This window comes from Cryptomeria japonica, chromosome 10 (assembly GCF_030272615.1).
Source record: "Cryptomeria japonica chromosome 10, Sugi_1.0, whole genome shotgun sequence".
Classification (NCBI taxonomy): domain Eukaryota; kingdom Viridiplantae; phylum Streptophyta; class Pinopsida; order Cupressales; family Cupressaceae; genus Cryptomeria; species Cryptomeria japonica.
The window spans coordinates 833,606,310-833,616,991 of record NC_081414.1 but is presented as its reverse complement, the minus strand read 5'-3'; the positions used below and the strand labels follow the sequence as shown (position 1 = coordinate 833,616,991).

Here is a 10,682-nt window from a genome sequence, read left to right as displayed (position 1 = left end):
GGACGAAAAATGCCGTGGTAACCTGAAGCTCAATCCAAGGACGTGCAAGTGCCAACAACCTTATACGGGTCTATTGAAATTTAGGGCTCCCTCATTTTCAGATCTGCGAACAAGAGGCGATTCGCACGAAGGGTAACAGTTATTGAACATTCATCGATATCTTTGCAGCCGGTGCCATTAAAGTACCCGTCTCCACGGAAACCAGGCTTACAATTGCATCGATTCAGCCTTCTTCTCCAATCAGATCCATTCCTTGAAGTCTGGAATAAAATTGCCCTCAAATCTACAACAATTCACTCTTGAAGATCCGCACTCAGATCAGTCTTTCCAATCGCTTCTCGAGATCAGACCTTCATCCCTCCAACCCTCGCATAACCCATGAAATTCAGCGCTCAATTTTTCACAGGATTTAAAACTGAAATTTATCACATGGACCATAACAATAACAACAATAGTCTAAGATTCCACACTGATCGCACGCTCCAGATTCTTTATGCTCTTCATTTCTGCCTACGGAGTCGCACTCATCAAAAGGGATATCGAAATGATGTGAATTGTCTCCTTCTCCAGTTATTGCAGAAGTAACAGTTGCGGATGCTCTCGGCCCCTACCACGGTTTGTTCCAACTGGCTTCCCGAATAATTCTGGCGTTACTTCTTCAAATTCCAACTGCTCTATCAAACAGTAGCCGCCATTGATAATGCTTGAAAAGTTCATTATGTTTATAAATGCTAAACTTAAATTAGCTATCTATTTATTGAGATGAGGTTTTCCATCAGTATGTGACTGTAAAACGCCTCTCAGCCTAATTAAAGAACTAATATATTATATTTGAAATTACAGATCATTTTAACCATTCGTTCTTATTAGATTATCAAAATTGTTGAAAATAAAAATATTTATTCAATAATAATTTAAGCTTAATATCCATGAAAACTTGAAAATACAGAATATATACTATTAAAAAGCTCGTGAATATCTTTAAAAATATTCACACTAAAATGTAAAGAAAATTTAAAACTTCTCCCCAAGGTGAATATCCTTATCAATGATCTGTTGACACTTTACTAATCTAAGCTGTCATCTCTTCACTGCTAGACTTTTTTTAAAGTTACTTGCAATCATTTATCTTCGTCAAATCAATGAACAGGTCATTTTCTTTTTGTTAAAGTTACAAGAATGCAAGGGATCGTACACTTGGGTTTCATAGGCATAGTTACTACGAATCTGAAGCTTTCACAACCAAAGGATCACTGGTTATTGGCTAAGTCTGGAATATGGAATGCGTATTTTGGGGTTTGGCAGCTGTTTGTGCAGGTTTAATTTTGTTTTTGGTGAAGATTGCAACAAGGATGTGGTGGAAGCCTTTGCAAGTGAAAAAGTTCTATGAAGCCCAAGGAATCAGTGGCCCTCCATACAGGCTATTCTATGGGAATACCACAGATATATCCAGAATGATCGATGAGCAGAAGTCCAAACCCATGCCACTCTCACATGACATACTCCCTCGAGTTTTTCCCCATTTACATCAGTGGAGCAGAATTTATGGTACACCTGTATTCTGCATTTTTTAAAGCATCTGGTGTTTCATTCTTCATATTACTGGAATTCTTGCTTAGCACCATTGATATTTTTACATGGGTGTTGTTAGAACTTAAAATAGTGGCTGGTTAGGAAGAAAAGTGAAAGATTAAAAAGAAGACTGTTGATTAATAAACTTGTTCTATCTGATATAGGTTACGATTATGTTTTCTGGTTTGGGCCGAATGCTAGGTTGGTCGTTCCCCATCCAGAGCTTATTAAGGACATATGTTCCACTAAATTTGACAACTATTCAAAGCTTCCGACAAATCCCCTTTCAAGACAACTGGTTGGACAGGGACTTGTGGGGTTGACAGGTGAGAAATGGGCTCGGCACAGAAAAATCATCAATCCTGCTTTCCATATGGATCTTTTGAAGGTAAGGCACTGAATGTCTTTGTTTATGTCCTAAGTTAGAACCAAAATGATATAATATAAATCGATTTTTTACAGAGAGAAATCTACCAAGTTCCACATCCTTGTGGTAAGTTCTCTGGCATTGTTTTGTTAAATACCTGTTTTGGGCATCTTTTTCTTGTTCAAAAGATTCATTCAATACTCCGTGAGCTTTGCTTTTCATTATGAACCTAACCTGCAAAATTTGGGGAGTACATTTGTTTGTTTAGTTGTGCTTTTGGCTCAGAGATTTTGCGAAATCGTTGTCGTGCATCGATGCTACAGAACACTCTTTTCTTAAGTTGGCTTAGAAACTTTTTCAAACAGTTGTCCTGCATCAATGCTGTAAAAACCAAACAGAAGGCTAATATTTTCTTAAAGTTTACTGTTATTAATTTTCAAACAAACCCAACTTTAGGCGAGTTCAGCTTCATTGAATCACAATGCTGTATCACTGTATGAAACAAAGAGTTAGATGTTTCAAGCTAGCCTATTCGGGCGCACATCATTTTTCAGCTTTTTATCGGAATATGGAACTCAATATGATCAACTTACCTACATTTTATTTAGGAAACTTTCTAGCACCTCTGACGAATTTAGCAATTATGTCTACTTTGTTTAACTTTCTTGAATAGACAAATTATAGTATCCATTTACTTTGTTAGAACACATAGATATGGTCTGCCTGGTGCCACAGTAGCGGAACAGAGATTAATGATCTGCCTGGTCTGCCTGGTTTCAAACTTTCAAACGGAGTATTTGAATTCTCAGTATTAAAATGATTTCCAACGTCCCATGCAACTTTACCATGGACTTTTTTGTGCAGATCTTTAGGTTGCTCATACAAATATTTGATATGATGCTTTTGGTATATCTAGCATACAAGAGTAGACAAATTAGGATTAAAATGATATGATATATAAATCGAAAATTTGTTTATCTTATAGAAACTATGACTCTGCAAAAATATACACCCTAATCTTTTAGAAGCTATGAGGATTATTTTATAAAAACTTACCTATTTTAATGTTTATAGTCAAATGTTCTGTCGTACATTAAACTCATGTATCTTGATTCTTGATTATAGCAGTTCTGTAAATACAGGGTATGATTCCAACAATTGTTGAAAGCAGTGCCAATATGTTGGAGGAATGGAGTAAATTGGTATAGTCAGGTGCATTGGAAATTGAAGTGCTGAAGGAGTTCCGTGAGCTCACAGCAGATATTATAGCCCGCACAGCATTTGGTAGCAGTTTTATAGAGGGAAAGGATATATTTGGTATGCAGGCTAAACAGATGGTTCTTACATCTGAATTATTTCACACTATTTATATTCCAGGTTTCAGGTGACAAACTTGAGTTTTGTGACAGTACACTTGTCTATCTTAAATTACTTAGTTGAAATGGTGATTTTTTTTATTTTTATTTTTTTTGAGGTAAATCACATCAATGAATGAGTTTTGTTGAAAAAACTAGTGTAATGGCAGATGAGTTACCTAATAAATGATTGTTTAACTTTAAACCTAACTACTGAAAAGGTTTTCCAATATTTATCTGACTAGAATAAATGCCTTTGTACTTTAGCAGGGCTTATTAATTTTATGAAAGTACACAGAATCTACAATTTCTTTTTGTTTCTTACATAAGTACGTAATGGGTGAAAGTGATTCCTCTCATCAGGTTTCTGCCTACTGCAAAGAACAGGCAACGTTGGAATTTGGAGAAAAATATAAGAAGATGCTTAAAACAAGTTATAGATGCGAGGAAAAAGACTGCTGGAATGGGAAAAACAGGTAGCTATGGTGCCGATCTGCTTGGTTTTATGATGTCTGAGAGCAAGCAGCAGGGGAGAGTCAATGCAAAAAGTAATGCAAGCCTGAGCACAGAGGAAATCATTGATGAATGTAAGACTTTCTACTTTGGTGGTCATGAAACCACATCAGTACTGTTGACATGGACTATAATATTGTTGGGCATACATCAAGATTGGCAAGAGCGAGGTCGCAGAGAGGTGTTGGAAGCATGTGGGAGAAACAATTATCCAGATGCAGACAGCTTAAGTCGTCTCAAAATTGTAAGAACCATCTAACAGATGTGAATATGATAAGTATTTTGAAATTTGTAAAATAATAAGTTAAGAGTAGGGGCCATTTGCTGGCACTGACAAACTGAATTTTATGCCTCTCACTCTGCACTTTTCCCTGTACATGAGGTACCTGATGACATCCTTAGAGAAACATAGATTCAGTTACTGTAAATTTAAATATATAGGAAACAGAAATCAATCGCAGATATAGGGCTTTTGTGAAATGATATTAAAGAAGGATAAGCTATAACAATTAGAAATTGGTGAGCAATTGGTCCAAGAAACGACACAAAAAGCAGAGACATATTCAAATTTACTCATATTATCTTGGCAAAAACACTTTCAAAGAATATAAAGGGAAGCAATACCCAATTTCAATAGTAAACAAGCACTGGCATTTGAATTCAAAAGCAGTATTTTGGATTTGTCTCATTAAATATTGTATGATTTTGTTTTGTAGGTGGGAATGATCATAAATGAGGTCATGAGATTTTATCCACCTTTAGTGGGTGTATTGAGACAGGCTTGTGTGCCAACGAAAGTTGGAAGGATCACAATTCCTGCAGGTACCCAACTTGAGCTTCCGATCATTGCAATTCACCATGATACTGCTCTGTGGGGAAATGATGCCAAAGATTTCAACCCAGGGCGATTTAGTGAAGGAATTGCAAAGGCTGCAAAGCATCCAATGGCATTCATGCCCTTTGGAACAGGTCCAACTAAATGTGTGGGTCAGAATTTTGCCTTGTTGGAAGCAAAATTAGTGCTGGCCATGATTCTGCAAAATTTTTCTTTTGTGACTTCACCATCTTATACTCATGCTCCTTTGCTTGTATTTACTCTACGACCTCAATACGGAGCTCAGGTTATCTTCCACGTGGACTAATATCTGAGAATAATACTGCCCTTAAATCCCTCTGTGATTGAAATTTGAACTGTCTTTGTAAATCTAATGACATAATATTAATCTATGATTTTATTTGGCAAATTTACCATTACCACGCCTGTGACCACATGGTGAGGAGGAAGCAAGGAATAGGACCCTGGGAAAAGTGTAGAGAGCATTACCCTAGTGGTTATGAAGCTCTCGCAGATAAAATGACGGCCAATGCAACTTTGCAAACTTGAACTTAGATCTACATCAGTAAATTAGAGCAAATCATAACTCGCTAAAGAAAAGTGAACATTAGTCAAACAACCAGATAAGACAATAGAATTTATATTTTTCAAATATTGAAGATCAAGAGAAGGTTACTCTCTCTTACTAGCTTGGAACATATTCCATCTAAGTTGATGTATGAGATTGTGATCCCCCTCTTACTCTCGTCACTTAGCAATATTATTTATGTTTCCTGTTAACCAAGCTCTACTCTAATTTTTATTTTTATCTTTTATTTGGACTTGGTCTTGCCTAGACTTTGAGGGGTGTGTCGTTCTACCATCCACATTTAATTGTGAATGCTACATCATTATATTTTATTTTTTTGGACTAATAAAGAGTAGTATATGTCTTATTCATAAAAAAAATGATGGGAGTAATGATAATTGAAAATGGTCTTTATATTATTAAAATGTTTTAAGATCAATAATTTTTATAATGATGATCTTCAAATTTTTATATGGATCTGAATGCTTTCATGGGTCGTTGATTGTGTGGGTCAAATACTCATATAGATTAGGCCAACCAAGTAGAAGAGTGGTATAGAACTTCATGAAATATTTTATGTTGATGATCAATGACAATGCATAAGTAGGCCAACAAGGGAAGTATAGAGAAGCTAGGTATTCATTATAGATGATCAGAATTAATTTACGATTTTGTTATCTATATGGCACATGACATAGACTAAGAATAATATGCCTTAAGCTCATGATGTAAGAAGGTAAATAAATTTTGTGTGCATGGAAGAAGATGAAATTATCCACTTGATTGCACTACCCAGAGAATTGCCAATCAATTGATGCCAAAAGCTTTCATAGTACAAATATCCCAAGGAAAAGTATTGACAAAGGAAAATCTTATAAATTATCATTCTAAGGAATCAACATATTGCCTTGATTAGAAGATAAGCTTTATAAGGAAAGAGCTTCAGTAAGTTGTATATGTACTAGAAGCATTAAGAGTGTAGAAATTGCAAAAGGTGAAGGAAGAGAATAATAAAAAAATGTAGGAAAACTACATAGATTTTGATTGGTTGTATTTTTTTTTATTGGGCTTGGTAATATTAAGCTTGTGAAAATGAGTTTGAAGCATATTCTCGTGTGATTTATCTAGTAGGTTTATCCCCTACATGTGTGATTTATTTGAGGATTCATGAATTAAGTCCATGTAATGTCAATTAGTAAATTCAATATCTGACATTAGACAGATGCAATTCATGAATCCTCAAATAAAAAATGTAACCACAAAGGCATCTTTTAATAACAACTCCTTGAAAAATCACATCATCAATTGTAGCACTCTATTTTGATGTCCACTAACTAATATGGATCTCATCCATTATGACAAGCTTTTCCACTCCTTCCTCTAGCACATAAAATTGGGAATATTCCTTAAATAAATCCAAAGTCATTTAATATAATTACCACCATAGTTGTTTGCCTCCCTCATGAATGTATATGACAACTAATGTTGATATCATAGGATCATCAAAATCACAAATTATTTCCCCAATTACACCTAGGACATTCAATTCACCTTCCAAGAGTGTCAGAAACATAAAATATACATAATATTTATTAAGGCAATGAAACCTTAATCCTAATTCTCTCATTTGAAATTATACATTATGGATATATCCATATAAAAAATATAAATAAAAATTAATACAAGATGATAGGCCCATGACCTTCTTGCACCCAAAGAACTTCTATGTGGTCACTATCTTTGTGAGGAAATCTACAATAGTTTTTGAAGTCTCAACCTTCTATAAAAAGACCTTACCATTCTTTCCCATCTCTCATAGAAAGTGACATTGAACATACTTAGTACAAGCATAATAAATGAGTTTCATGGCCAAAAAAATAACATTCTAACTATCACAACTGATTCTAACAATCTTGAAGTAAAAAATAATACGTACACAAAATTTCTATAACCAAAGTATCCTTTAAAACATTGTGTAGCATCCTAAATTGTAACCTTATATAGTTTACACCACTTTTTGTGCCCTTGCCTTAGTGTGTTGTCTCTTAATCTCTTATCCAAGCTTATTTTTGGCCTTTATATTGCAAAATTGATGTCATGGTGATTTAAACCCCTATCTCGAGCTAAGAGCACCTCATCCTTGGCTTGTTCACCTTGTTTTGGGTGGACAAGGGTGTTTGGGGAGCCCTTGTCCTAGACAAGGGTTCCTTTGGCATCCTTGTCCCTTAAATTGGGTCTAAATTTGAACATGTTGGTGCCCACTTCCAACTAGTTGGTTCCTGATCGTAGTGCCTCAATATGATCTCTAAAGGTCAGCCTAATTTATAAAATACCTTGATAACCCTATATAAGACCATCATTTCATTAATTTCCATATCCACAACCAATCATCCATCCACATTCATTATCATCCATCAAGAACCAAGGCGAAATTTCATCCCACCATATCCTTCAATGATTCTTCAAGATCTAAGCATTATGGAGTAGCAAGTTACAATAATCTTCATGCAAGCATGTGTTTATGATTGATTTATTTGTGACCGATCATGTCATGTCATGTTATTGCATCAACAATTTTGATCACATTCAAAAAACATTGCATCATCAACCTTTATAAAATTTAGTGAGCTTGAGGTATAATCCAAACCCATGATTTGTGTGAGATTTTGCCAAGATCAAGAGCTCAATGAAATATACAAAATAGAGACACAATATAGGACAAGAATAAACTATATTCTCATCAATAGAAAATGATCAATAATCAAAATTCAGCATTTTATACAATGTAGATGAGCTTGCTTATATAGGCAAGGCTAGGGATATGTGAGCACACAAACATGACATGTGGCTCAATAAGAAACAAGGGTAGGTAGGAAATAGGTGTGGGTAGGTAGGAGAAATAATATAATAGTCCACATGAGGTGGATCACCCACAAAATGTGGAGTGTAACAACAAGAGTGGAGTGTAACAACAAGATCAACACCAAAAAAGGTGGAATTTCTCCTACACACACTATCCCAATGTGGCACAAACACCCAAGTGTCTCATACCCAAACTATTATGAAATGCATTTCCTAAGTAAACTTAAGTAAGGTGTAATAATATCCAAGATGAATAATTATTTACACCAACACCCCCCCTTAAGTGCAACTTAGGGGAATGCACTTAAGTCTACAATGCAACTAAGCAATGCAAGATGGGTCTCGACTAAGAGGCCATGTTAGGTACCCATGTACAAATGCAAATGTATGCAAACCAATGCAATGAAATCTCTCACAAAGTGGGGAAAGAGAGAAAAATCCAATGGGAAAAAACCCTCCCCCAAAAGAGAGATGAAAAGCATACAAGAGAACTCTCATAGAAGAATGTGAAGGACAAAACCCCATGTGAGGAAAAAGTCCCCCCCATATGAGAGAAGAAGAGAAGCTAGAAAGCCCCCCCTCAATGTGGAATCTGCACCAATGATAGAAGCTCGATGTATGAAGAAACTGCTCCACGAACATCGAACAACATTCCTCCCCTTAGGAAGAAACAAAACCAAAGGTGTATCCATGAAGTCTCCCCAATCATGAAGGGAAGATGTATGAAGAAAACTCATGATGAAAGGAATATCTGAAAACTGCTCAAGTGTCCCCATGTCGATGCTGAAAGATACCCCCTCCAAAGGTGGTAAACTATGTCACACTGCTGAAAAAGGCACTCCAAGATCTAGCGGAGATGGATGTAGAACATGTCCCAAAGACTCACATGTCTCCTCAAAAAATAAAGAGACCTCCTCCAACTGCTGTACATAAGTATCCACAATCATGTCAACCTCGAAAGAATGATCATGTAGAGAATGAACAAGAGGGTCAGAGTGTTCCCTCGCAACAATCGAAGAAGGATCACCTTCATCAAAGAGAAGATGAATGTCATCAATGATGTCTCCCAAATCTGTAATGTAGGATTCCACAAACAAACTTGCAATGTCTGTCAAGTAATCATCCCATGAATCTGAAGCTGGAACAAAATGTATATCCTACTGCACTAAATCACATGAAGGAAAAACTATCGCACTATCCGCATCATCAAGTGCAATAGGTGATGTGATATCAATATGAGGAGATGAAATACAAGACTCAAGAACGGGGTCACATGTGAGAATCCCCATGTTCAAGTGTCCAAAGTTCTCCTTAAAATCTGAACCATCACAAGAAGTGTGATCATAATGTGTAGAATCATCAAATGTGAAATCATCATCATCAACAAAATCTGAAAAGGAGTATAATCGAGATGCATGATCAACCACCCCAGTCGCAATGATAGCTCTAGTCTCCAAGCCTCTAATGAAAACTGAGTCAGGTGTGAACTCCACAACTCTTTTAGTTGCGCCATGTGTGATTTGATAGATAGAAAGGAGATTGTTTGTCAAGTGGGGTACACACAACACATCATTGAAGGAGTTATCCCCAATGTCAATAGATCCTTTCCCAATCACATCCATGTATGTATGATTGCCCATCAAAATCTGTGGCATGGTGCAAGGCTCAAATGTAGAGAACATAGACTGCGAAGATGCCATATGATGAGAAGCCCTTGAATTTAGAAGCCATCTCTCTGAATCATGACTGATAGTAGCACATAGAGCTTTTCCTTTTCTTGATCCAAAAGAGTGAGTCTTCCCACTTGTAGAAGCCATGAATGCTTGCCCTTTTACTTTTGAATGTGAGGAAGTGGAAGTTGATGAATCATCCTTCTTGTAGACTTTAGGCAAATCAATGTTATGCTTTTTGATGATATGTGTGAGCTCATCAATCTTCTTAGAATGGCAACGATGCTCCTCACGACCAATCTTTTTACAATAAGCACCAGTAGGTCTCTCCCTCTTTGGTGAATTATCTCTCTTGGAAGAGGATGAATCTCCTTGTTGTGGAGAAGATGGTGCTTTTTCTTTAGGCTTTGATTACCATTTCTTCTTGTTTGAGTTGTCCTTTCCTTGATTTCCTTTGTTCCCTTGATTTTCCACTAATGCTTGAGACTCAAAAGCCTTAAGAATGCCCATGCTTATCAACTTAGTTTGTTCCATCATCAACATTTCATTGAAAGCATCAAATGTAGGCATTTTGTAGCTTGAACCCATTGTCATCCTATGGGTTTGGAAACTAGAAACAAATGCTGCATATTCTTGTGGAAGCTTGCCTATCAAGTTGAATATCAATTGAGTATCCTTTTTATCAATGCCACAATCTTTGAGCTGTGCCCTCAACTCATTTGCCTTAGTGACATAATCTTGTATAGTATCAAATTTCTTGGGATCTAACATGGTGAGATCACTATCAATTTGATATCCCCTAATCTCATCAACTTGACCATACAAGTCTTGAAACTTTTGCCAAGCATCCTTGATTAGAGTACATTTCTCAATATGAAAAATGAGATCCTTTGATACATACTTTCTTAAGGTACCAATTGCCATGATATTTTTAGTGAAC

At 36.1% G+C, this 10,682-nt stretch overlaps 1 protein-coding gene across 1 annotated transcript; it reads left to right on the top strand.

The window, feature by feature from the left end:
- The first annotated feature begins 1,055 nt into the window (after positions 1-1,055).
- LOC131076951 (cytochrome P450 734A1) lies at positions 1,056-5,051 on the top strand. The gene is made up of 5 exons (XM_059212926.1): positions 1,056-1,548; positions 1,737-1,969; positions 3,148-3,323; positions 3,658-4,051; positions 4,524-5,051. Exons 1-5 carry the CDS (start codon positions 1,278-1,280, stop codon positions 4,947-4,949), a joined length of 1,500 nt encoding a protein of 499 aa, XP_059068909.1. The 5' UTR covers positions 1,056-1,277; the 3' UTR covers positions 4,950-5,051.
- The last annotated feature ends 5,631 nt before the right edge of the window (positions 5,052-10,682 follow it).

Excerpts from the sequence above, each read along its gene's own strand:
- LOC131076951 (XM_059212926.1), top strand. The coding sequence starts at position 1,278 with ATGGAATGCGTATTTTGGGGTTTGGCAGCTGTTTGTGCAGGTTTAATT. Across the intron at positions 1,549-1,736 it reads TCAGTGGAGCAGAATTTATG|GTTACGATTATGTTTTCTGG; the intron begins GTACACCTGTAT and ends TATCTGATATAG. Across the intron at positions 1,970-3,147 it reads ATCTTTTGAAGGTAAGGCAC|TCAGGTGCATTGGAAATTGA; the intron begins TGAATGTCTTTG and ends AAATTGGTATAG.